Source organism: Talpa europaea (genome assembly GCF_964194135.1).
Source record: "Talpa europaea genome assembly, chromosome: 11".
NCBI lineage: Eukaryota > Metazoa > Chordata > Mammalia > Eulipotyphla > Talpidae > Talpa > Talpa europaea.
In genome coordinates this window covers 98413421-98439682 of record NC_140078.1, presented here as the reverse complement: position 1 = coordinate 98439682, position 26262 = coordinate 98413421, and the positions used below count along the sequence as shown (strand labels likewise).

Sequence of the window (26262 nt, the reverse complement as noted above, 5' to 3'; positions counted from 1 at the left end):
ACATGGCCTCCCTAGGTGACCACATCCCAGCTCAGGGACCCACCCCCAGGTCAGGAGCAGAGCAGCTTTTAACAATACAGTCGCCCAACAGCGCAGTTTTAAGCAGCTACCGGTGAACTTTGTGCAGAGGCCTCTGCCGGCATTACCTCACTTAACCCTCGCCACGCCCTCATGAGGCAATCCATTTACAGCAAGGGAAGTCAAGGCACAGAGCGGTGAAGTGACCTGTCCGGTGTCAGCCAGCCCGGCTGACCTGAGCAGACTGGCTCCAGAGTCGTGACCCAGTTCCCCGGCCTTCCCACCACTGTGCTGTCAGGCGTGGCCGATGGCGGCCAGTAGTTGGGCTGCTTGGGTCTGGAAAGACCCTGGGTTGCAAGCTGGAGAAACTGAGGCCCACCAAGGAGACAATCACTTCTAGAAAGCTCAGTCACCCAAACACAGCAGAGGAATCCTGAGAGGAGCAGGGGCTGGAGGTGACAGCCAATCTCCATTTAGCTCCAGTCCCTAGTCTGGCCCCCACTTCAAGGCCTCTGCCCACTGCCTCCCCCCCACCCCATTATTTACCGATCAGAGCAGAGAGTTACATGATTAACGCCCCACTGGGGCCTCGCTGGGCCTGTAATGGAGCTGCAAGCTTCCTCCCTCCTCCAGCGTGTGATTTATCGTGTTTCAGGGTGGAGGAGGTGGACTGGGTGGGGTAAGCTCGAAGGCCTGGAGATGGGGGGCGGGGAATCCACCATCGGCAGGAGAGCAGGCCCAGCAGGCGGCCTGGTGGGTTCGGTCCAGGCCCAAACTTGGGCTTTGGAAAGAAGTGACTGTGCTCTGGGGTAGCCAGGGTCCAAATCCATGTAGCTGGTGCCCGGAGACTTTCCGGGCCTGTCCCCACGTGGGGCTGGTTGGTTTCCATGGCAATGCCCAGACCGTCATCTGAGCTGGAGAGGCCCTCGGGAGTCACCTGGTCCAGCCACAGTGGGGGCTCCTGCTCCTGCCAGCACCTGGCAGGACTGATGGGGGCCAGCAGCCACGGTGTCCCTTCTCAAAACAGATCTACTAAGTCTTGCTCTTCCGCCAAAGACTTGCTGGCCTCCCAAGGACCGCAGGAGCGTGTCCAGATCCTCGGCCTGCACCTCAGACCCCACACGCTCTGCCTCATCTCTGCCTGCCACCCAAACCCTGTTCTACTGCATCTCCAGGCCTTTGCCGCTGTGTGTCCTCTGCCTGGAACGCCTCCCCAGCCCCATCTATGAAAGTCCTGTGCTAATGTCCCCTCCTCCGGGAAGCCTTCCCTGATTCCCTCAGCTGAGGCTAACCAGCATGTGGCTCGGGGTGCTGTCTTCTGTCATGAATCCCTTCCTGACCATCTGAGGGTCCCTGCAGGATGGGGTCAGAAAACAAAGATGAAACCCCTCTAACACTCCACTCCAGTGAACCCTCTCCAGAAACCAGGACAGGCAGGAGATGCTTCCCTGGACGTGAGGGGCTCTGGGATGCTGTTGACCCAAGAACAAGGACCCCACACTGGGGCCTGGGTCTGGGCAGCGGCATCAGGACACCCTCAGTGGTCCCCACTAGAGCCCAGCAGGACCAGAGCTTCCCTGGCCTCAGTTTCTTTACCTTGAGAATGGACCGCTCACCCCTTCCCACTGTGACCTCATGGCCCCCTCTGCACGTGCTTGGGAGAGGAGCCGGGGAGGGAGGGGACGGCACAGCTCTGCGCCTCCTCTCACAGGTCACTCCTGTGACCTCAGGTGGTTGCCTCACACCTCTGCAGAATAGCGATAACACTTGCCCTGTCTCAAGACGACTTAAAAGTACACTGTGCGGGTCGCCCCCACTTTCTGAAAGTCTGCATTAAGCCACTTAGCTTTTATGAAAGACATACTTTGGTGTGTTTTTGCTAACTGAAAGAAACCCAAAGAGGATTTTCACCAAAAGTGGGACTAGTGCTTAACTGCCGTGTTCTGGAGGCAGCGGCACCCCGAGAGCGAGAGCGAGTGCGGGCCCCCCCAGGCTCCTACCCTGGGAACTGCTTTATGCAGGGGAGTTATCACCTTGGGGCGCTTTGTAAACTCTAGGTTCTGTGTGTTATTTGGTATGATCTCTAGGTGATGTTGGGGGTCAGGAAATGCTCGAAATTTTTCCATGTCAATGAAGGGCAATTTGGTTCTCTGCTTTAGGCCATTTAGGCTTGAGAAAGGCTCCCACAGGGACCCTCCGCTCTGCGGGGACACCGGTATGTGGAAAGCGCTTGCAAAGTGCCTGCCACGGAGTGAGGCTCCCAGAAACAACCACTGGAGCAAAAGAACAGCGCTGACGGGAGCCGTTCTGGAAATTGAGGCCAAAGAAGGGGATGGGGCCCCTCGTGCTGCCCTTCCACACACACAGTGCCTGGCCCCGGCCCATTTCCTGCCCTCCCTGGACTCACAGCGAAGGTGTCTGCCGGAGCGGACGCCCAGCCACTCAGCTCTGTGCTGAGCACTTCACAGATGGGGAGACGGGGCCCAGAGGCGAGAGACCGGCGGGGGACACAGTTAGGAGGAAACAGATTCAGGATTTGAATCCAGGGAGCCAACGCCAGGGTCTGGCACTCATTCACCTCTCTGGGCCTTAACTGGCCCAGCCAGGCCCAACACAGACCCTCTCACCCTCCTCCCGGCAAACAGCACCAGACTGCGAGGAGCTGCCAGAGAGGAGGTGGCGGCCCACCCAGCCCCAGTAGCCAGCACGGCCCTGTACTGGGGTCAGTCCTGAAGAGAGGTGCCAGGACATCCTTCGAAAGGACCCACCCCTCACTCACACACCCAAAGGGTCCGGAGCTCGCTCCTGCCAGGGTCCAGACAGTGAGAGCACTAGGAGCTTCCCTGCTCCCCACTTTCTCAGCAGACCCCGGCACTGCCCCCACTTACAGCCCGGCCTCTGCTGATGCACCAGCTGGCCTCCCCGCATTCTGGAACTGGGTCACGGTCAGCTCCCACTGGGGCCTGCCTGGAGCCACCATCACAGAAGGGGGTTTTGCAAGAAGGGCCTTCATCTCCATGGCACGGGGTAACTGCAGGACCCCTCAGTTGAGGGTTCATGGCTAACACCAGTGGTCAGTGGACTCTGGAACCAGACCGCCACTCTATGGGCGTTCACTCTACTCAGCGGCTGCGTGACCCTGGCCTCAGCTTTCCCCTCGGCACGCTGGGGCTAACGAGCACTTCCTGCCTCTCAGAGGGCTGTGAGCACTGTGCCTGGGAAGGGCCAGGGGCAGCTCTGCTCAGAGATGGGACTCAGCGGCTGCTGCCCAGTCCCGGGGCTGAGCAGGCACGCACCCTCCGCACACCCGTCAGGCCTCCCCAGGCCTCTGGGTCTCACCTCCCAGGGCTTGGTTTGGTCCCGTCTCCTCCAAGGGCCTGACCTGCCCTCCTCTGAGCACCCCTGCCCTGCTGGCTGTTCCACGTGCTGAGCACACTTTTCTCGGGTGTATTTTCACCCCCCACCCCCACACTAACACCTCCACCTGCCACTTCCTGGGCACTGCATGTGAGATTTTAATCTGCCCACATCCTCAGATGGTCACACTGGGCCTGTTTTACAGACAGAACAAATGAGGCCCAGAGAGGGTAAGTGACTCAGCCAGGGTCGCACAGCTGGGGGCGGAGGGGGACTGGATGTTAGCTCAGGTACTCGGGCTTCCCGCCCTGTCTGTCTGCCGTCTGGAGGGTCATCTCGGCCAAGCCCGCTGGAACTCCCTGTCCTAAGTCCCACCAGATGTCTCTGCTTCACCCTCGGCCACGGGGAGCTCACTCCCAGCCCCCAACCCAACCGCAAATGTAAAGACCAGCTTGCAAGCTCTCTCTCCCTCCACCTCCCACCAGCACTGCAGCCCCTAAATTGGTTCAGAAAACGCCTTCTCGAGACGCGCACCCACCCACTGAATGCCAGTTTAAAACTGCCGGAGGGTTTTTTTCCACCTTTACTATAAAAAGACACCTTGAAAATGCAGCATCGACATTTGCCTGTCGGTTTTCTTTTGATTTAAAAATACAAATATGGTCATTCAAAGACTGAGGGTAAGATTCAAAGGGAGTTAGACTCTGCCTTGCCCTGTGCCTCAGTTTCCCCCGGTGATGTGGCAACTTCTCAATCCATTTTCACCTCAAACCAGAGTTGAGGAAAGAGATCCTAGCTGCATGCCACGGAAGGGTATTTCCTCTCAACTTCTCTCATATAGTCCAACAGCCCCAAATGCACCCCAGTCAATCAGGAACAGAGTCAGGGCCCTCCGAAAGCTGGGAGATGAAGGTTCCTTGCCTCTGACCTCACAGCCCCAAGACTCTGGAGCGGTGAACAGCTTGGGGGGTTCCTGGCAGGGTCCAGGGTCACTGAGAGAAGAAACTCATCCTCTCCCCAAGAAGCTCCCCATTGCACCCCCTACCCTGACAGCTGAACCAGCTCTGGGCCTTCCCCTCCCTGTCACCCCTACTTCTGGGGCTGTATCCCAGCATCCCAATCGATCCTGACCCCTCTGCTTCCCTCCACACCCTTAAATCAGGCCCATCACCCACCCCCCCCCCACCCAACACAAGGCCTGACCACCGCCTCTGTGGCTCCCCCAGCACCTGCCTGCCACAGGGCCTGCCCTCAGTAAGTGCCCAGAAGTATTTGCAAATGAGCCAATGAGAGAACCTCTTGCAGGAAGAGGGCATCAGCCTCCCCACTACCCTCCAGGCTCTCATCTCTCCTCACCAGTCACCTAGGAACTTCCTGGAATCATATTGCAAATAACAGTGTCCACAACCACATATGCCTGCATGCTGCTCAGAGTTCTCCATGCATGAGCTCACGCAACCCTGTGACTGTCTTTAAGGGGGTGCTTATCATCCCTATTCTACAGAGGTGGAAACTGAGGTGCTCGCTCAGATCAGTCATCTGGCTGATACCCTACATGGCTCCCCATATGCCCAGGATAAAGTCCACGTCCCCATATGGCCTGCCTGCAGCGCAAACCCGCTGCCCCCAGAGCCCCCTGTACATGCCCAGCCTCCAGTTGCAGGGTCCTTCCTCCAGGCCTTGGCACAGGCTGTCTCCCCAGCCCCGACCCTTTCCTTCTCCTGCCAGTTCCACCTCCACCTGGCTATCACTTCCCCCGGGGAAGCCCTGATGCCCCTTTTCGGGGCACCTCTGCCCAGGGCCTCCCATCACGGCGCTTGGTGCCCTGTGTGGCGTGTGCGTGGCTGCACGTCTGTCCTCTGCTGGCCTGCGTGGCCCACGAGAGCAGAAGCAAGTACACCCCACAGGGCCAGGCACAGTCGGGGCTTTGGAAATGTTTACTGAGACCTCCATCCGGGGCTACAGCCGGGAGGTGATAGGGTCTTTACTGCTGGACAACAAGCCAAAGTAGGTCGCTGTTTGCTGCCCAGGATCAAGCGCAGACCTGTGCCATAATGTCCCCCGGGGGAATGACAACAATAAAACAGGTGGCATCTGCCAGGTGCTTACTAAATCCCAGGTCCTAAGTGCTTTACCACAATTCATTTAGTCCTTCAAACAATCCTTAGAGATGCGCTTCTGTTGTTTCCACTTTACAGATCAGGAAACTGAGGCTCTGAGAGGTTAGGACACTTGCCAAGGTCACACAGCTGGGAAGGGACAGAGTAGGATTTGAATCCCGGGTACAAAGTCCAAATTCCTGGGCTATAACTGGGGAGACACAGTCCAGACCAAGATAAACGATCACTCTGTTCATTCTGCCCCTGCCCACCCCGGCCTGCAGGGCCGTGGACACATCTGGAGATGGCACTGCCTCCAGATGTGCAGGCACTGCCTGTGCCCACAGTGCGGCTGGGGGAAGGGGAGAGGGTGTGGAAAGCACAGGTAGGGTGGCCGAGGAGGGCCAGCTAGCCTTCTGGCCTGGGGTAGGGAGGAGGCCCTTGGCCACCCTATCTGTCCCTGGGGCTGTGTCCCTGGAGCAGCCCTGCCCCCCTAAGGGAGGGAAGTCCCAGCCCCCTTCAGCAGAGTGAGTCACTGCAGGGGCCAGGCTGGGGACGACAGGGACCGTGGGAACCAGGACGATTCTTGCCAGAGGACAGGGGGAGGGGGAGCTGTGGCCTGAGGAATCCCATGGATCAACCCACCAGGGCCTGGAAAGGCCCAGGAAAGTCAGGGTGGGGTTGGGGGAGGGAGTGGCCCAACTTCAGCCCTACCCCAGGCAGGGTCTGCCCTTCATTGCAGCAGGGTTCACATCCCTCTCACCTCCTTTAGTCCTGAGGCCCCACCCCTGCCCTGTCATGGGGGAAGTGGCTGTCTCAGCTATGCTGGGCCGGGGTGCGCACAGTCCTGTGGGCGGCAGAGCCCCTCTCCGGTCCGTCTCACCCACCTTGACCTTTATTTTCAGGGAGGCCGCGGGCGTGGGAGCCCGACTGCAGGGCAAGGAATCTGCGTTTTCTCAAAGCCCCAGTGTTGGGGACACCCACAGGGGAATAATTAATCTCCCGAGATTCTTGCCACAGCCCCAGGTCCACGGGAGGGGTGGGGCCGGGCCTGGGGAGCTGACCCGAGGAGGGAAGCTGATTCGGCATTTTGCTGAGGGAGAACTGCGGCTTCCTGGGGAAGTGGGGAAGTCTGGGGTTCAAATGGACTCTCTAGGCTTAGTCAGGGGTGACGGGCGTGGGGGTCTCACCCCTCGAGGCTGCCTGAAGAAGTGACTGGGGGGGGTTTCCTTGAGGAGAGCTGCACAAAGTTCCCTTCCACACCCGTGACATGGCCCCGAGGTCCACACACACGCTGATCCCCCCACCTAACCCCTCGCTATGGCCAAACCAGCGTCAGATACCTGGGTCCCATTTGCACCCAACTGGCATCCCCTCAAGATGTCGCCCTCAGGACCCTCTCCTGCCTACTGCAGTGGGTGCTGCCCACCTCTCTCCATTCTCCTCGCCACAGCACCTGCCGCTCCCTCCCCCCACCTGGAAACAGCTACTCAGTTCCCGGCTATTAGGCAGCAAGAAGGTCTCCAGGCCTTAAGAACGCAGATGAAACCACCAGCCTGGATTCAAATCCAACCTCCCCAGTAGTTCCCTGCTGTGTAGTCTTGAGCAACTCACCTAACCTCTCTGTGCCTTCTCACCTATAAAATGGGGGCAGAATAGCGCCCCTCTCTGAGGGATGCTGTGAGACTCAGGAGTTCTCCAGTGGGTGCTCTCACAGCACTACTGTCCACCCCCAGCCCTATGCCCGGTAAGTGCCAAGAGCTCCGCCAGGGTCAGAATGAGCGAATAAAAATTGGCCCCAGGAAGACTCTGGTTTGCCAGCCGGCAGCCTCCCTGTTGTCCCTACGGTTTCCCCCACACCTGTCACACACGTCCACAGCAAACCAGCCCACCCTGTTCCTCCACACACCCCTGCTGCCTCCCCCCCCCCCCATTCCTGCATGATCCAGCTGGGTAACAAAGTCTGGTCACACACCCCTGTCACTCCCTCCTTGCACCCTCGCACCTGCACACCTTCCACATCTGTGCTAAACGCCCAGCGGTGGTCTCATGCACTCAAACACTTCCCGGAACACACCTCTGATAAAGGGACGCGCTCACTGGCTGCGCAACACACACGGGAGAACCCAGCGCACACCTGGGCTACACCAACACCTCCGGCTCTCTCCTGCCCTCACCTGGGCCCGTCGCAACCCGGCCCTTTAGGGTGGCTCCCCCCCTCAGCCACACCGAATGACTGCACCTGAGCTAGCCCCGCGCCAGAGCCCCCATCCCGGCTGCCGCGTGCGTCCTCACGTGCACACCTGCATCCCTGCAAACACACCTGTTGCCCAGAGTCCGCGCCCGGGGCCCGCGTGCGCCCATCTGGCCCGGCGCGCCCGCAGCTCCGAGCCGCTCGGCGCTCGCCCCGCCCGCGTCCCCCAGGCTCCCCTCCAGCGCCCGCCGCGGGGCCTACCTGGATGTTGCGCTTGCGCTCGCAGGCCGGCCCGGTGCCCTGCACCACGCTGTCCAGCACGGCCACCACGTCGGGCGCGGGCTCCACGAAGCAGGCGGTGCGCGCGGCGCGGATGGCGGCCTGCACGTCGGCGAAGCGGAAGGCGCAGAGCGCGGCCGGGGCCGAGCGGGCGGCGGGGGCCCCCTGGGGCCGCTCGAAGACGGCGAAGAGCAGCTCGCGCGCCGGGAAGACGGACACCAGGCGGCTGTAGAGGTCGCCGCGGCCCGCGCCGCCCGCGCACTGCAAGCCCAGCTGGATGTAGGACTCGGTGAGCTTCTTGGCGTCGCCGCCCGCGCCGCGGGGCAGGCAGATGCGCGCCAGCAGGCTCCGCGCCTGGCTCTCCTTGTCGCCCGCGCGCGCCTCGCTGTTGAGCGCCAGGTACGCGTAGGACGGGGCGGCCGGCGGCGGGCCCGGCGGGTGCAGGAAGGCGCGCACGAAGCCCAGCTTGTGCTGCTCCTTGGCGCCCTGCTTGATCTTGAGGATGTTGTCGTCCGAGGGGTTGAGGTCGAAGGTGAAGAGCTTGGCCAGGTCGCCGCGCGCGTCCAGGGAGCGGATGGCGATCTCGGGCGTGTTCTCGAAGCGGTGGTCCTCCAGGCTGCGGTTGCGCGGGAAGAAGGCGCTGCCGTAGCCCGTGTACGTGGCGCCCACGAGCAGGCGGCTGCCCCCCGCGCCCGCGGCCGGCGGCAGCACCAGCCCCACGGTGGACGCGTTGGGGTGGTTGGCCGCCACGTTCAGCATGCTGGGGAACACGGTGACCGGCTCGGCGGGCGGCGCGGCGGGCGGGAAGCGCACGGCCACGGCCGAGATGTTGCCCCGGCGCCGCAGCTGGCAGAAGCCCTGGTAGATGGAGCCGCACGCGACCACCAGGCCCTGCGCGGCGTCCAGCTGCAGGATCTTGTTGTAGTTGTCAGTGAGGCGCCGCGGGTGCTCGCACGAGGCCTGGGGCAGCTGCGGGGCGTGGCACAGCGGGCTGTCGGCCACCGGCCCCACGGCCGCCTCGGCCTCCAGGCTCAGGTTGGCGCCCGACAGCTGGTACAGGCGGTTCACGGCCGCCAGGTACACGGTGCCCGCCGCGCCGTCCAGGGCGAAGTTGTTGGTGGGCGTGGGCGAGGGGAAGCGGCGCTGGATCTCCAGGGCGCCCGCGCGCGCCGGCCCCAGGAGCAGCAGCAGCAGCAGCAGCGGCGGCGCTGGCGGCGCGGGGCACCGCGGCGGGGCCCGGCCTGGCGCGCGCGGCGGCGGGGGGCCGGCCGCGGCGGCCCGGGCGCGGAGGGGGGCGCCGCCCGCGGCGCGACGAGCCATCCGGGCGTGCGCGGGCTGCGCGGCGCGGCGAGTGCATGGGGCGCGGCGCGGCCGGGAGCCGGGAGCCCGGAGGCGGCAGGAGGCGGGGGGCGGGCCCCGGCCGCGAGGCGCTTCCTGCCCGCGCCAGCCGCCCCCGGCCCGGCGCCCCGGCCCCGCTCCGGCGAGCGCGCCACCCGGGGGCGGGGCGGGGGCGGCTCCGCGGCGGACACGCCCTCGCGCCCCGCCCCCGCCCCGCCCGGCCGCGCCCCGCCCCCGGCGCCCGCGCCCCGCCCCCCGGCCCCCGGCCCGGCCGCCCGCGGGGGGTCCCGCCGCCCCGCGCCCCCCGCCCCCGGCCCCGGACTTGTGTCCCCGCCGCTCCCCTCCGGGGCTGGCTCGGGCACGCGGCGGCCCCGGCGGCCTAAACGCCGCGCTCCCCGACTCCCCGCGGCGTCCTGTGCGGCCCCGCGCGCCCCTTCCCCAGCCCTCCCGCGCGCCCCTCTCCGCCCCCCACCCCGGCCCGCCCGGGCGGCCGCGCCCCCGGCGCCCGCCCCGCGCCGCCCTCCCGCTCTCCGGCTCTGCCTTGCGGGCGCGCAGCCCCCGGCGGCCCCCGCCACACCCCTGCGCGGCTCTCGGGCCCGGCCCCCGCGCCCCAGGGCAGCCCACCCCTCAGAGCTGCGCCCTCTGCGCCCCAGCCCCGCACGAGGAGTTTCGCAAGTGGCGGGACGGCGGGCCCGGCGCAGGGATCGGACAGAAAACAGAACTGCTGGGCCGCGGGGCGGCTGGCGAGCCCCCCGGCACCAGAGGGGCCCCAGATGTCTCCCGGGAGGCCCGTCCCGCGCGCTCGGGGCTCCAGGATGACCAGAGTCCGCCCAGATTTAGGGGGCCGTCAGCAGCCACGAGGACCCCCTGGGCGGCTCCTCCCTGCCCGGGGGCAGCCTCTGGGGCAGGCGACGGCGGCCACCCCGTCCCAGCCCTCCGCGGGCCTCCCGGACACTGGCCTTGAGGGAGCGAGCAGGGCCTGCCCCGCCGGGCACAGTGCCGCGGGCTTTCCACACACTGACTCACTTCGTCCCCACGGCCTGCCCTGTGAGGCCGCGGCGGTGCTGGCCACCTCGCAGCCGGCACGGGAGAGGAGGCCCGGGACGCACAGCCCGCAGGGGCAGCGCGACCAAGTCTGAGAGCTGAAGTCTGTGGCTCCAAGACGCGCTCCCCCCATTACCCTCCAGCCCAGGCCCACCCGGGCTCTCAGAACTGGGCCTGCCGGCTCCCCTCAGGCCCCCAGCTGCCAGAGCGGCCCCACAGCTCCTGCCCCAGGGTGTCCTGACCTCACGTCACTGTCCCCACCTGGCCAGGAAGGGACAGGGGCCTGTGTGTGCTCCACCCCCACCCCCCAGCAGGTCCTCACTCCAGCACCCTGGCCGTCCTGCCATCAGCATGTGCCCCCCACGCCTGCCCTCCCCCAGCCCCGTCCGGCCACGGCTGTGCCGGCCGGGAGTGTCCACGCAGGAAATCCGAGGCCCCGCCACTCAAGGGACGGCCTCAGGGTCTGCCTCCCCATGTCCACCTCCAGTGGGGGGCTCATGTGCCACCTGTGGGAGCAAGTGTGGCCGGAAAGGGTGGGGGGACTGCCTGCCTCCCTGCACCTCACCCCACCCCTCCTCTGCGCCCCACTTCCAATCCATCTGTCTCCCAGCCAGGCTTATCTTCCTCTCGCTGTCCCCACCCCACCTCTTTTTGTCTGTCTGCTTGCGCCTCCTGGTTTCTGTTTCTCTCTCTCTTTGTCTCTCTCCTCTCCCCCAGTCTCGTCCCACCCCCTCTTCACTCTCTGTTGGTCTCTTTGTGTGCGTATCTCTCTATCTCCCTGTGTCTCTGCTTCTCTGTCTCCCTCCAGAGCCCCCACCCTCTCTCCCGCGCGCCCCTCCTAGCTTCCTTCCTGTCTGCAGGCTCCTCTTGCCTCATCCTGCAGCTCCCCCCACTGAGCCTTGAGGATAATGCTCTGTGTCCTCGCAGCTGAGCCGGGAACACAGTGGATGGTTGGGGCACTAGGACACAAACTACCTGCCTCAGGAGCAGGGCCAAGTTAGCCCGCAGAGGGCACAGCCAGGGTCCAAGTGTCCTGGCGTAAGCTGGAGGAGGGAGCGCTGTGTGGCCGAGGGCAAGCTACTGGCCCTCTCTGAGCTCAGCCTCCTCATCTGGAAAACGAGTGCGCCCGCCAGCCCCCGGGAGGCTGAAACCCGAAGACCAACACGCCAAAAGCACAGAGCTGGGCACACCCCAGGCACTGGGCAAATGCCAGCTTCTCTCCCCTCAGCAGGGAGCAGAGACGCCCCCAGGGCCCCACCTCCTGCCAGAGCCCCTCAGGGACTAGCGCAGTTGCTGTCCACTGCCCACTCCCTCTCATGCCATCCCCACGGCTGGCCAACAAGGCCGGGCCCATCTGAGCCATTTCACAGATGGAGACCAAGGGCCGTGAGCAACAGCGAGCATCTGAGCCACACCTGTCTGCAGGCCCCGGGCTTTCTCCCCTCTGCCCACTCTGGCAGCTCGTGGGGCCAGGCCAGGTGGTGGGGGCAGCCACCCAGGACCCCAGCTGGGTGAGGAAGGGGTGGTCACTGTGGCGTGGATGAAGAAGAAGGAGCCCACACCTCCCCTGTCTCTTCAGAAGGGATATTGGCGGGAGCCCGAGGAAGGGGCAGCAGAGGGCACCTGGGGGCGCCCAGCACTCCCTGAATGCACTCGCCCGCGTCACCAGCTGAACGCGCTGCACTGCCTGGCGGCTGAGGCTGATTCCGGCTCTTCCCGCGGCTCAGGCCTCCCGTCAGACCAGGGAGGTCTCGTTTGGGGCTGACGCGTCTTCAGCGCCTCTAACATTTGTCATTGTCCATTTTTAATAGCGAGCAGGTCGCGGGCTCAGCGCGTGGACGCCGGCCTGCTGGGATTTAGCAGATAGCGTCTTGTTTTCCTGTGGTATCTGCAGTTATTTTCTGATTGTGGCAAGTGATACAGGTTTCTCACACGCGATGATGATGTAAAGCTGGCTGGAAATGCACTGATTAAAGTTTTTAGACCTCAATCTGCAGCGGGTCACAAGCCAGGTGGCACAACACTGAAGTGTGGGCAGCGCCGGCCCGACCCGGTGCCCTTGACGATGAGGACGCGGCAGCCACCATCCCTCCCCCACAGCCCCCCACCCCCGCCCCAGGGCCCTTGGGGCCCCCAGGGGCCAGGCCGTGGCAGGGCGGGCAGCCTGGGCTCTCACCCCTCCCAGCTCCTGCCCAGGAGGAGCCACGGGTGGGGGAGGGCAGGGGCCCGGGAGGAGGAGGGAGGAGGAAATGTTTTTCTTCTTCTATTGGAAAAAATAACAGTGGGGCCGCTGTGCTGGGAGGAGGGGGCTCCTCGCCTCCGGCCCTGGCCTGGCCTCAGAGAACACTTTCCTGCAGGAAGGGCCCCTGACCAGCTCCTGCTCCCAGCACCCCTCGGTGGCAGGAAGGTGAGGGAACAGAATCCTCCTGGCGGCTCAGCACCCCCCGGGCACCTCACGGCTCCTGGGGGCCGCAGCCACCCCATTTCCTGTGCAGAGGTGTCCCTCTGCCCTACGGAGGAGAGCACCCAGCTCTGCGCCTTCTCTGTGCCTCCGTTTCCTTATCTGGAAAAGGGGAGAATGACCCTCCTGGAGGGCTGCTGGGCGCCTGGGAAAGCACTTCCGCAAGTGCCAGAGCGCCTGCCTTGCCAGCCCCATCCCCCAGCACCCCTCTCGGGTGAGCCCCATGGCAACGTCATCCTCAAACCAGCTGTTGCGGGTGCCACTAGGGGCTCTGAGGCCCAGCACCTCGGCAGTAACCCCCACCCGCCCCCCTCCTCTCTCCGCGTATAAATCTGGCGTGACCCCGAGAGGCCAACCGGCTGGCCTGGGGTCACGCAGCAAACAGCCAGCCCCACGTGGCCCACCCCCTCGCGTCCGCCTCGCCCTCCCCGGGGGTGCCCTCTCTCTGCCCCAGCCCCCCGGCGGGGTGGGGGGGAGTGATAGTGACAAAGGCCCCCGTCTGCGGACACGAGTCTGCCGCCCTCCTCATCTGTCGGCAAATTAAACCACGTTCCTTTTCCTCAAACTGTTTCCTTCCACTGGCCGAGGGAAACTGAGGCCGGCGTTGGGTATCAGGAGTGGCCCAGGAGAGGGGGTGACCCTGGCTTGGCACCCATCAGGCGGGTGCATCTCCATGACAGTGGTGGTGCTGGGGGGCCCTCACAGCCCAGCCCCGGTGGTAAACCAGGTGCCCCCCTTGGGCGCTCTCCCCTGCCTCTTTGGGACGCTGGGATGCCACCCCAGGGGCAGGCTCAGTCGGCCCTCACGGGGACCAGCCCCTGTCGCCTCCGCCTTCGTCTCCCCGGAGGGAGGAAATGGTTCTCATTCCTGTGGGAGGCGCCCTCTCCCGACCAGGGGAGGGGGGGGGCGAGTCCCTGCCCTCAGCCAGGGGTCTCAGACCCCGCGCGGCCCCTTTGTGCTCTGTGCAGCGGATAATGGGCGGCATTCTCAGACAGCCCGTCATGGGTCTGGGCCCGGGAGAGGACCCCGCAGCTCCACACTGAGGCCTCTGTCCAGCAGCAGCCGCCCCGGGCGCCCCCACCCACATTCCCGGCCGCCGCCATGTCCAGGCGCAGCCGGCAGAGCCTCGCGGGGGGCGGGCGACCCCTGGGAAGACAGTAGGTGCTCTGATGTGTCTCTGAGGCCGGAGCCATAGGCAGGTGGGGGAGACCCTGAGCCTAGGAGGACGGGAGTCATGGGCTGGGGACCTACTGTGCGCTAGCCGTTCCCAGGCAGGCCTGGTGACAACCCCCCGAAGTCTGTGCTGATCCCATTTGGTAGAAGGGAAAGCTGAGGTTCAAAGGGGCAAGACCATGGGCCTGGCCTTGAACTGAGGGCTTTCTGCCCCTGCTCATGTCAGCAGATGGTGGGGGAGCCCTTGGGTGTCCTGGGGTCACAGCAGTGACCCTGCCCCAAGGAAGCAGGGCTGATGGGAGCAAGCAGGGCAGGCTTCCCAGGGCAAGAGGCACCTTGTGTGAGGTTGTTTCCATGTGTGCATTTGGGGCAGGCACAGGAGCAGATGTGAGGGGATGTGCAGGCAAGTCAGGGTGCACGCCAGGGTCGTGTGTGCGTTGATGGGGGTCTGGGTACTCGCGGGCGAGTGTACAAGAACTCGCTCGTGTACCTGACGGGAGGCCCCGGACCTGCAGCGGCCCAGGGGCTGGCTTCATCCAGGGGACAGCTTTGGGGCCCCAAAGTCTGTTGGTCTGGGTCCTGCCCCCCAGAACTGGTGGAGTATTTCCTCATGAACCCCGTGACTCGTTACTGTGAACTCAATAGCTCAATCGCCCTTGTGTCAGGTTCAGCCCTGGGGAGGTCCAGGCTGGCCTTGAGTGGTCCAGCTTCTGGCCTTGCACAGTCCTACCTCTGGCCTTGGGGGGCCCAGCCCCTAACCTTGGGCCGCCTGACTAAGCAGTCCTCGGCCTCGCCAGAGCCCCTCCATTGCGGAACTTGGAACGGGTGCTTTGGGGATTTTCGGGTGATGCCATCGCTCATCTTACTCAAGAGCAGCCTCTGCTAACCACAGCTGGTGTCTCAGAATGAGCCACCCGCCTGCGCCTGTCATCCTCACCCACCCAGCGAGAAGGAGTCCCAAGGGCCCAGCAGTCCCCCAGGCCCCTGTGTGCTGACGCATCCCACCGTGACCCTGAGCCTCCCTCCCTGCCCCGCCCCACTCAGCCTCTGAGACTGACTCCTTCCTCCAGGCAGTCTTCCCGGACCTCCCAGGCTGGCTGGGCCTCCTGCCCCCCCCCCCTTGCACTCGCACAGCACCCCCTGCCCCTACAGGGCACTCACACGGGGGACAGCAGCATCTGTTCTCTGGCTCCTGCCAGCGGGGGGCATCTTAGGAGCTGGGTCTTTAGCTCACAGGAAGGCCAGGTGAGAGGAGAGAAACAAGCATCCTCCAGTCATGGTGTTGGCTGGCGCCCACTCCCTGCAGCTCGGGGCAGCCTTGACCCTCGCCCTCCAGCTCCTGGGATGACCCCTCCTGCCCTCACCCACCTGCCAGGGGAGGCCACGGCCCCCCCCCCCCCTGGCGGGAAGGGGAAGGTGTCTGGAATACAACTCCTGTGAGGATGGGGCTTGCCCGGGCCGCCTCACCTCCCCCTCTCCCCCCTCCATCCCCCTGCTCAGGGAGGCGCACTTCTTGGGGGGGACCAGAGGGAGCGGGTTCCCTCCTGCTCTGCCACTTCCCAACTGTGGGGTCTTAGACAGTTTTCCCCTCTGCAAAATGCGGGTGACTCCCGAGCACAGCTCTGGCCAAGGCAAGGGCCAGGCCCAGCAGGCCCGAGGGAGAAAGCGCGTCTGCAGGGAAAGCAGCTGAAGTCCATGGAGACTGCCCGGGGTCCGCGTGGGCTCAGCCCTCACAGCAGCCACCTGTGCGAGGTGCCTCTGCGGCCCCCAGGGACAGAGGGGGAGAGTTACCGGGTGACGGAGTGGGGTAGCGGGCTGGACTCAAGCCCTCCAGCCCCACGGCTGCACCCCTGCCCCGCGCTCCCCCTTCCCGAGCTGCCCTCCTCACTGCAGCTTCAGCTCTGGTCCAGGCTCCCCCCCAGGACCCCCGCCCCAGGGAGCTCCCCTGCTGGCCTCCCAAGGCTTCTCCACTCGGCCTGCTGCGGGGGATTTTCAAACTGCAAATCTGTTCCTGCTGTTTTGCTCCAATGTGAAACCCACCAAAGCCCCAGGGTGAAGCCCGGTCCCTCTGTCCTCATCCACAGGCTCGGGGCCAGAACCCCACAGCCCCCACGTGCCCCCGAGCGCCCGCCCAGGCAGCTGTCCCTTCTGTCAGTGTTCCCCGCACCCTGGGCTCCCGGGCCCAGGAGGACATCTGTGTTTGCAGCCGCCTGCAGGGCACGTCCCTGTCCCAGCTCAAGGCTGCCGCGGTGGGCTCTTAGGCCCCGAAGGAAGCAGGGGGCGTCCTTGCTGTATCCAGCGGATTTCAGACTGGGGTACCTCGCGGAGGACACTGAGGGGGCTTTGAGCACGGTCTGCGGAGGGAGCCCCCCAGGCTTGCCCAGCCTCCAAGGGAAGCTATTTCCAGCTCCGGGAAACAGGAAGTGAGTCACGGCCTTCACTGGCGGATGCTCTGCACCTCGGGTGCCATTGATGAGCGCCTGGACGGAAGGGCCCCCGCGCTCGGGAAGCAGGAAGGAGGCCTGGAGGAAGAGGATAGGAGGGGAGACCCTCTCCCCAGCAAAACAGGGGGTCCCATGGGGCTCCAGCGGAAGCTGGTGAGGTCAGCACAGATGTGGCCACCCAGCCATTGTCTGGCCATACCTGGGGTGGGGCAGGAACAGGAGGGCCACGTGCCCAAGCCCCCAACCCAACCTACACCACCCAGCCCGGCCGCACTTGCCTCACTTCCTGCCCACCTGGGTTCAGAATCCTGCTGGTCCCAGCCTCCAGGCCAAGAGGGTGGAGGGGCTGGAGCCAGCTCTGATGTCTCAGGGGAGATGGGACACTTGGGGGAATCCAGGACTGTCCTGGAGGCGGCCACTCGGAAAGACTGGGGCAGGGTGTGTGGCCCTGGAGGAGCAGACCTGCTTCTAGTCCTACTTCTGTCTCAACCGAAAACAGCTAATCAAACGCCCCCTCGCCTGCCTCGATTTCCTGTCCTCTTGAGGCCTGGCACACCAGGTCAGGCTCAAAATCAGGCATCTGAGACTGGGAAGGGCCCCCTTCCTCTCTGCCTCACCTCCAGGACCTCCAAGGCTGGTACGGACTGGGCACCACCCCAGGGCACCACCTTGGAAACCGCCACCCAGTCCTAGGGCTGGCGCGGGGGGTAGGACCATCGTTGGCAGGAGGACTCGGGGTTCTTTCACTTCCTCAACTGGACCCATCACCCCTCAGGCCTCCCTCTTTCACTTCCCCTCTGTGCCCACGGGCACCCCCTACTCCAAAGGAGCTGAGGGCTCCAGCCCCACAGCTGAGTGGCACAGACACCCCGGCCTGGAGGGTGCGCCCATCACAGGGTCAAGGCCAGGCAGAAACAGACCGAGCAACCCCCACCCCTCCCTGTCTGGTTATGACCTCTGGGTGGGGGGTTTTGATGCTTTTTTCCCTTTGTGTCTGAATTTTCTAGATTTCCCAAACAATGTGTATTATTTATGTTAAAAATAAGCATGAGACAAAAGTGGGCTGGGAGAGGTGGGTTCCGGTGAACTTTTGCCGTGAATCAGAGACCTTGGAGGTGGCAGGGGGCCGGTCCTGGCCCGGGCAGTGAGGGGTGCCCGGCCCCCTGTCCAGGGGGCCCAGTTGCCCCAGCCCAGCCCAGGGGGAGGCTCAACCCCATTCTGCAGAGGCAACACAGAAGCTTAGCATGGCCCACCCAGACCCTCCCCTCCGTCACAACACCCAGGGCTGGACTCCCTGGGGGGGGGGCAGGCCCCCCCTTTGAAAGGCAGCATCTGTAGAGCCCCAGATCTGCAGTGCCTGGCAGTGAGCGAGCCGGGTGTGAGCCCGGGACACCCACACACAGCTCAGTGGCCCACATGTGGGGGGCGGCATCACGCCAGTGCCTGTGACTTGCCACCCATGGGCAAGCCCTGTTTATTACCCACATAAAGGGTGCAGAGGGTATCCTGGAGGTGCTGCCCTCTGTTTCCTTTCCCGCACTCCGGCCCCTCTCTCCTCACCGGACCTCAATGCCACCCATGGGGCCTGGGCTCAGGAAGCCTCAGCAGGAGCCCTGACCCTCTGGACCCCACCGTGCCCGCCGCCGCCAGCCCCCATGTGACCAGGGGAAGGTTAAGTGAGGAGCCTCAGAAAAGACGCTCAGATGCTGCAGATGCCAGCGTGATTCACAGCGGGGCTCAGCGCCCCTGCTTGTAATTGGCTTCCATTTGCAGGGCCCTGGCCCCTGCTCGGAGGATGCTGGGAGAGGAGAGAGGGGCCGGGGAGGCTGCACTAATTTCAGCCCAGGTAACCGAGTGGCTAGGCATGATTTATGGCCCTTGGGCTCTATTTTCACCTCCATACCCTGCGCCCGCCCAGCCAAGAGACCCCACCGCCTCCGCCAACACCAGCTCCTGCCTTGAGAAGCTGATTAAAGCAGGGGTTCCCTTCGGGGTTGCCCTGGGGCCGGGCGGGTTACTTCCACCAGGCGGTGCTGTTATCCCCGTGACATAAGAAGGAAACTGAGGTTCAGGGAGGACTCACTGCACCTTCACACAGCCAGGAGGTAGGGGTCCAGCCCACACCCCCTCTTGTGCCTACACTCACCCCAGCTCCCCGGCCCTCCCATCTGAGTCTGACTTTGCCCTCTGCCCTCTCCCTCCCAGATCAAAACCCCTGAGCAGAAAGTGAAGACCACGGGGCAGGGAGCGGAGCCCCAACTCAGTTGGTATCCCCTGAGGGCCATGTTTAGACCCCGCACTGAGCTCAGAGTGGCATGCAGAAGAGAGTGCTGATACCAGTTCGGCCCTGGTGAGGGAGGTCTGGGAGGGCTTCCTGGAAGAGGTGATACCTGGTCTCAAGGGATTGCCAACAAGGGCGGGACTCAGGGCTGGGGAAGAGCTCGGCAAGCAAAGACGCAGAGGCAGGAGGGGTCACATGAGGTAATTTCCCCCTGCGCCCACCCCCAGCTCCCCACCCTGACCTCCCACCTACACCACCCTCCGCGGGCTCGTGACCTTCCCAAGGCCGGAAGCCGAGGTGGGGATCCAGCCCGCTGCTTTCAGAGGAGGAGAAACTGCTTGGAAGAAAAAACAACACATTAATTCCATTGTTTCCGCTCCCAAATCCTGCCTGGAAAACAAAAACAAAAGCAACCCCAGCCTGGAGGTTTATCTGGTAAAACTTTCAACTAGGGGTGCTGAATGGGGGGCTGGCCTGGACCCCCAGCTGGCAGAGAAAGGAGACCTGACACCCCTGGGCCACGGGGTGGTCCCCGCCCAGGGACTCGTGCTGGGGGGCGGCGGGTTACAGCGCAGAGGGGTGTGGGCGCCCCAGAGGGGTGTGGGCGCCCGGCTCATTTCACTTAGAGGGCGGAGGGGTTGGGGCAGCCCCCCTCGCAGCCACGGAACTGCGGGCCTGGGCTCAGCAGAGCTGGGACTTGAACCGGGGTCTCTGCCTCCAGAGCCCACCAGCTCGCGGGGCCCAGGCGGCTGCCCAGGGCCCCGGAGGCGGCGACCCCAGCGGCCTGCTGCCCTGCTGGGCGCGCCCCTCCTCACCCGCGCCCCTCCCTGGAGCGGCCAGGCCACCCCAGCCCCGGTCCCGCCGGCCCGAAGGCTCACGGGGGCCCTGGAGGCTGAGAGGTGACGCCCAAGACCGGAGGGGCCAGGACGGGAGCGCCCCCCGGGGAAGGGCAGGTCGGGCCACCCCCGCCCCCACCCCCGCGCCCCCCGCGCCTGGGGCGCCCGCGAAGCCCGGGGGGGGGGCGCCCCCTCCCGGCGCCAGGCCGGCCCCCAGCGCCGCGCCCGAGGCGGGTCCGCGCTCCCCCCGCTGACCTCAGGGTGTTTGCTCAGGCCCCGGCCCCGGCTCCGGGCAGGCGGCGAAGCCCCCGCAAGATGTTTGTCCCGCGGGGCCGGCGCGGCCCTGGGGCCGGGGAAGCGCCGCAGCAGGAGCCGAGCCAGGCCGGGCTGGGCCCCGCGCCCCGGGCACGCGGCTGGTCTGGGGGAGAGGCGGGCGGCCCCCCGCAGCCCCGCCAGCCTCCTCGGCCCCGCGCCCCGCCCCCCCAGTGCCCCTGGAAACCCGCGGCGCCCCCTCCACGAGCGAGCGACACTCTGACCCGCCCCCACCTGGGACTCCTGCCTGCGCTGCCCCGGCCCTGCTGTCCCCTCACCGGCGGGGGGGGGGGGGGGCCTGGACGGCTGGTCAGACCCGTCCCTGCGCCCCCCTTGGAGAGCAAACGCCATCCCATGGGCCGAGTGAGTTCCTTCTCCCTAAACTCCCCCGCAGAGGCCCCGCCAACGGCCCGCGGGTGACCGCGTGGAGACAGAGGTGACCGGCAGGTCGGGTGGGCTCCGGGCCGCAGCGCCCATCCCTGGAAGGAGCCATGAGAACCCCGGCCGGAGCATGGCGGGTGGGCCACAGCGGGCCACGGAGACGCCAGCCCTGCCGCCCCTGGATCTGGACTTCTGGCCTCTGGGGCCGTGAGCGCGGCAGTGGAACGGACTAGACACCCCCTCACCCGGGATCCTGCCCACCGGCTGCAGCCACACCACCTCCCGGCCGCTGCTGGGCGGGCACCAAGCAAGGGCACCTCCGTCCTCACCTCTGCTGTTGCCGCTGCCGCCTGTGCCCATCCCTCCTTGGCCCTCCGGGCCTCTGTTCAGAGAGGCCCCTCTGGACCGGAGCTCCCCGGGCTGCTCGGCATCTCTCCTGCCAGGCTGGGGCCTCCCCCAGGCTGGGGCTGCATCCTGCGCAGGACCTACTGCGGGCAGGCCTCTCGGCACCACCGCCCTATCAGGTCAGGGCTGGCAGAGGCAGCGGCGGCCTCCAAGGGTTCAGCCATGAGGCCTCCCTGCCCGCCGGGTCGTGGCTGCTGTGCCCTCACCCTCAGCTTCCAAACCGCGTCTGTGTTCCCCTCCCTTTCTCCCCCCCGTCTTCCAACGAGTCTTCCAGAGGCCCTGCTGTAGACTGTGCCCCAGACTCATGCTAAATCCTGCCCTCCGTTAGGATGGCAGTAGGAGGCCTCTAGGGGTTCACAAGGGTGGAGCCCTCATCAGGAGGATTAGTGCCTGGATGAAAGGTCACCGGGAGCCCTTCCAGTGGGGGCCCCGAGAGGAGACCCCAGGTAGGAGCGAGGAGGCAGACTCTCCCCAGACACCAGATCGGCTGGCGCCGTCTTCTGGGCTCCCCCGCTCCAGCTGCCAGAAGGCACAGCTGCTGCTTGCAAGTAGCAGCCCCGTCGAGGTGTCCTGCATAGGGTTGAGCGGCCGAGACAGCCCCCTTGTTTGGGAGGGAAGCTGAGCCTTTAGACCCGGGGGAAACCCGGCCCTGCTACTTTCTGCTCGGGGACCCCGTGTCAGCCCTTGCCCTGGGTGCTGGCGGGGACCGTGTGTGTCCTGGACTCTGCCCCTAAATCCTGGCTGGAAGGATGAGGAAAGGCTGGGAAGCCCCTGGGACGGCCTGGAATTGGGGGGGGAGGGGGGTGCAGTGGGTGCTTGTTCATTTTTCTAGCCAATAATCTCTCAAGACAACAGCACACCCACTCGAACGGCTAAAATGAAAGGGACAGATGACACCAAGTGTTGGCAAGGACGCGGAGCACGGGAACTCTGGAAAGCCACATGGTTCCGTGGACCTGTGAAAAGTCAAATGCACCCCAGCAGCCCGTGGCCTGGCGAGGAATGGAGACTCACCCCACACAAACCTGTCTACAGTGGCTCCGCTGCTGGTCACCCCGCCCTGGGAACACCCACGGGTCCACAGCTGGCGGGTCAACAAACGGCACAGCCGGAGCATGGGGGACAGGGGCTGAGCTGTCCACAGCACACAGCCACGTGGCTGGACCTTAAGCCAGGTCAGCGCCTGCCTGTGAGCCGGCCACGGCCTCTGCACAAGGCCGGTTCTGGGGTCAGGCGAGTGGCTGCTTGGGGTGGGCCTGGGGCAGGGTAGCCTGGGAAGGGTCCCCGGGGATGTTCTCCCTCGGGAAAGTTCCGCTTTGTTTAGGGAGCTGGCTGCAGGCCTTAAACCTGCACAGAAGCTCCTCAAACTCCACAGCTGAGATGGGCCCATTTTCCTCTGTCCGTGACTCAGTGAGAAAAGGCTTTGAAAACGGGCGCTGCTCGGCGGCGCCTGCAGCCCTGGACGCCGGCCGGAAGGGCGTGGAGGCGGGTGGGCCGGGCCGCCCCCAGGACACCAGGTGCGGGGCCCACGCTGGGCCCCCGGGGACGCCCAGCCTCGGGCTCGCGGCCCGCCCATGCCCCGGCGCGGGTCCCTCCCGGGCGGCGCGGCCCACCCCGGCGGGTGCAGAAAGGCCGGATGTGGCTGGGCGGCGGGGGCCATTGTCCACGTCTTCTCCAGCCCTGCCCACGCCACTGTCCCCGGGGGACCTTCTGCCGGAGCCGCCGGCCTGTGGGGGGCGGAGCGGAGGGGGTCTCCCCAGGTTGCAGGCGGCCCCTCCTCCCCGGGGCGGGAGGCCAGCGGCCGGGACCCAGCCCGGGGTGGTCCCAAGCCCCCGGCGACCCCTTGTGGCTGCTGTCCCCAAGGCGCAGAGCCACCACCAGGCCCCGCCCCCCTGGTCCCCTCCTAGAGCCTGGAGCCCCTTGGACGCCCCCGACCTCCTGCACGGGTCGCTCTGTCCGGGCGGCCACCTGGGCGCGCAGCCGGGAGAAGGCACCAGGCAGCGCCCCCCGCGCCCCCTCGGCCGCGGCCAGGCTGGGGCCCCGCCCCGCTCCCGGGCCGCTGGGGTCGCGGGCGCCCGGCACGAGCGCGCGGCGGCACCGGAGCCAGGGGGGAGCCGGGCGGGGGGGCGCGTCCGCGGCGGCGGGGGGCGGCGGGGGGGCCGCTGGGCGGGCCCAGGCGAGAGGGGGCCGGGTGGGTCTGGGGGGCGCGCGGACCCCAGGGCGCGGCCGGGTGGGCGTGGGCGCGCTCGCTGCGGGGACGAGCCGGGGGGCGCGCCCGGCCCAGCCTCACCTCACGGACCCGCCGCGGGGGGAGCGCGGACGCGGCTCCACTTTCACCGCGCGGGACACGAGCCTGCGGCGGGTCCCCGGGGCGCGGGGAGGGGCGCGGGGTCCCCGCGCGGAGGGCGCGCGCCCCGGGCAGCCACCAGGGGGCGACAGAGACCGGGCCTGCCTGGCCTGGGGTTTTCCAAGTCGCGGAGTTGAGACCCGGGCGGACTCCCGTGCCCCGTTCTTCACCCACCAAGCTTTACCAAATCCCGAGCCCTCTCCGCGAGTTCAGGCTCGCCCCCAAGCCTCAGGGGGAGGCCTCCCGGGGGCACAGGCGGCTGGGCGCCGCGCGGTGAAGCTGTCCGCAGCCTCTGCAGCGCCGGTTCGATCCCCGCCAGCCGCGGAGCTACCCACATGGCGCGGCAGACCTCGCCTGTCTCCCCGCTGCTCCCCTCAGCGGTGGATTTCGTCAGTCTGCCTGTTCTGCTCCCCACTCTGTCTCTGGTGACTCCTCCCGGCCCCCCACACCTTTGACCTGAACCCCGGCTCTTGTTTTTTTTTTTTTTTTTTTTTTTTTTTTTAAAGCATCAGGGCCTCCCCGGTGGCGCAGCGGTTGAGCGCTGGGTTGCGAAGCTGCCCGCAGCCTCTGCAGCACCGGTTCGATCCCCGGCTGCTCCCCGGCCACTGGAGGAGGGTCCCACATGGCGCGCAGACCTCTCCTGCCGCCCGCTGCTCCCCTCAGCAGTGTCCTTCGGTCCTTCTGCCTGCTCTGCTCCCCGCTCTGGCTCTGGTGAATTCTCTCACCCTCCCGCGCTTCTGACTGTACCCAGTGCTTGTATAAACAAAACAAATAAACAAACAAATAAATAAATAAATAATGCCTCTATAAAAAAAAAAAGAGTTTAGCCTTTAAAAAAAAAAAAAGCATCAGAGAGTGAGTTGCAGAGGGTGCCCCCTTGAAGGCTAAACTCTTCGGGGTGTTTTCCCAAGAACAGGGACATTGGCCATGTATGGGCTGTCATTCCCCCCTGACGCAATGCTGTTATTCATCTGCAAAATCTTACTCAAATATCACCAACTGTCCTGATTGTCTTTTTTTTTAATAAATTTTTATTGAAGTGACATTTGTAACAGTGTCGCAGTTCCAGGTGTACAGCTTATATGCGAGGTCTGTCTACAGTACGTGGCGATCACCACCCACTGCCACTCTGGTGACCCCCAATCTCTTCTCTAAGAGTTTTGTTTTATTTGCTTTGTTTCGTTATATTCCGCACGGATGAAAGCATGCAGTTTTTGTCCTCCCTTGGACTCATTTCACTTAGTAGCCTTAAAGTCCATCCATGTTTTCATAAATGGCAGATTCCACTCTTTCAAGCAAGGGCTGGGTAGTATTTTATCATACCCGTGTACACACACACCCCCTTCTTCACCCGTTGATGGACATTTAGGTTGTTTCCATAGCTTGGCTATTGTAAACATTGCTGCTATGAACACAGGGGTATAAATATCTTTTCAAATTAGTGTTTTTACATTCTTTAGATACTCAGAAGTGGAATTACTGGATCATAGGGTAGTTCTCTTCTTAATATTTTCAGGATCCCAGTTGACTTTTATAGCATCCTCACCCTATTCCAAATCCAGCATCTGCTCTGAGTCACAATCTAGTTGTTCACTTTTTTTTTTTTAAAGATTTATTCATACAAGCACTGGGTATAGTCAGAAGTGCGGGAGGGTGAGAGGATTCACCAGAGCCAGAGCGGGGAGCAGAGCAGGCAGAAGGACCGAAGTACACTGCTGAGGGGAGCAGCGGGCGGCAGGAGAGGTCTGCGCGCCATGTGGGACCCTCGCTTGCGACCAGGGATTGCGCGCAGAGGCTGCCGGCAGCTTTGCAACCCAACACTCAACCGCTGCGCCACCAGGGAGGCCCCACTTTTATTTTGATTGCAGTTTATTTGCTAAGCCTTGCTAGGCTGGAATAATTTGAAGAGATGGAGATGTAAAGAGCCCCGGCCTCACCCTTCAGACCACATGAGCTGGGCGCCGGCACCCCTAGGTGGGGTCCATCATGGCAGTCTCTAGAAAGGACACTGGCGCCTTGAGAAAGCAGTTTCTTGCTTTGGGAACTAAAGGCAAATGGTGGTCTTGGGGTGGGGGCCAGAGGGGTGGGCTGGGCGCAGTTGTGAGAGGGGAGGGTGGCAGCAAGGGCCTGAAGACTAGGAGCTGCCTGGCAACAGGCAAGAGGCTTCCATCTCTGCTTGCAACAAAGTTGCAGGAAAGAACAATCCTCTTGTCAGCTAATAGAGATTAAACATAATTTAGCTTTTCCTGTGGAAAATGGAAACAGACACAAAAGCAGAGGAACTAGAATAATGAGCCTTCATTTACCCATCATCCAGTTGCAACAAAAAATAATTCTTGGTGATGGATTATTACTGATTTTTGGCGTAAAACTCAAGGGGAATTAAAATAATTGACACCGCTCCAACATGCCTTCCTTCTCCACCGCTATTTATGTGACAAGAACTCTCGGTGCTTATCCTGGAAAAACAAGAGAGAAGATGTGATAGAGCCGAGCTCCGTTTCATCACAGAAATGAGGACTATTTACCTGCTAGAACAGGGGAATCCAATCAAATCATAAAATGTTCTACTATTAACATTTTATTGTTTAATAAGCATCTATCAGTATTTGTGATGTATTTATAGTGCTTTGATCAATTGCATACTCATATTTGTTGTAACTTTTCAGAGTAAATTGTTTGAAACATGTAGAGACTTTTCAAGGTTCCTGGACCCAGTTCCGAGGAAGGTGTGTGTGTGTGTGTGTGTGTGTGTGTGTGTGTGTGTGTGTGTGTGAGATTCAAGAATTCAAATCCATTCGAGGCACTGTCTGTCTGGAGACATTCTTGGTCCACAGGGGAAGGGCTCTGACTTCCCCCCACCGCCTCCTGCTCTGAGGCCAGGCTCCAGCCCAGGTGCTGCCTGTGCTTCTGCAGCAGGCCTGGCCTGGAGGTCCACACAGCCTTTTCCTCAGGTCACACTGCTAGAGCAGCTCTCAGTGATCACTAGATCACTGGCTTATAAGGAAAGGCCATAATCTAGGAAGGGCCAGGAGGAAGGATTTGCGGCAGGGTGTGGGGAAGGGAGCCGCATTTCCAGGCCCAACACCGCACTGCAGGAATCCCACATGCTCCCCAACCAGGAAGCTCTTCCGAGAACCTTCGTCTTGGGTTTGTCCAGAGGCGCCATTACAGTCCTGGTTGTTGCAGTCTCTGGCCAGCTAGCCTCGGCCTCCAGCTCCCAGCCCCTGGCGGGCTCAGGCCAGCCCTTCTCCCGGGCTGTGTCGGGACAGCCGTGGTGGGAGGTCCCATCG

The 26262-nt window shown here is 64.0% G+C and overlaps 1 protein-coding gene across 1 annotated transcript in view; it reads right to left on the bottom strand.

Annotated features, from left to right (window-relative positions):
• PLXND1 (plexin D1) overlaps positions 1–9267 on the bottom strand; it is a gene marked incomplete at both ends in the record, with an annotated part of 41852 nt that extends 32585 nt beyond the window's left edge. Inside the window, one exon of the mRNA XM_084248025.1 lies at positions 7930–9267. Coding sequence (XP_084104151.1) covers positions 7930–9267 — 1338 coding nt within the window. The remainder of the gene's footprint in view (positions 1–7929) is intronic.
• Between the last annotated feature and the right edge of the window lie 16995 nt (positions 9268–26262).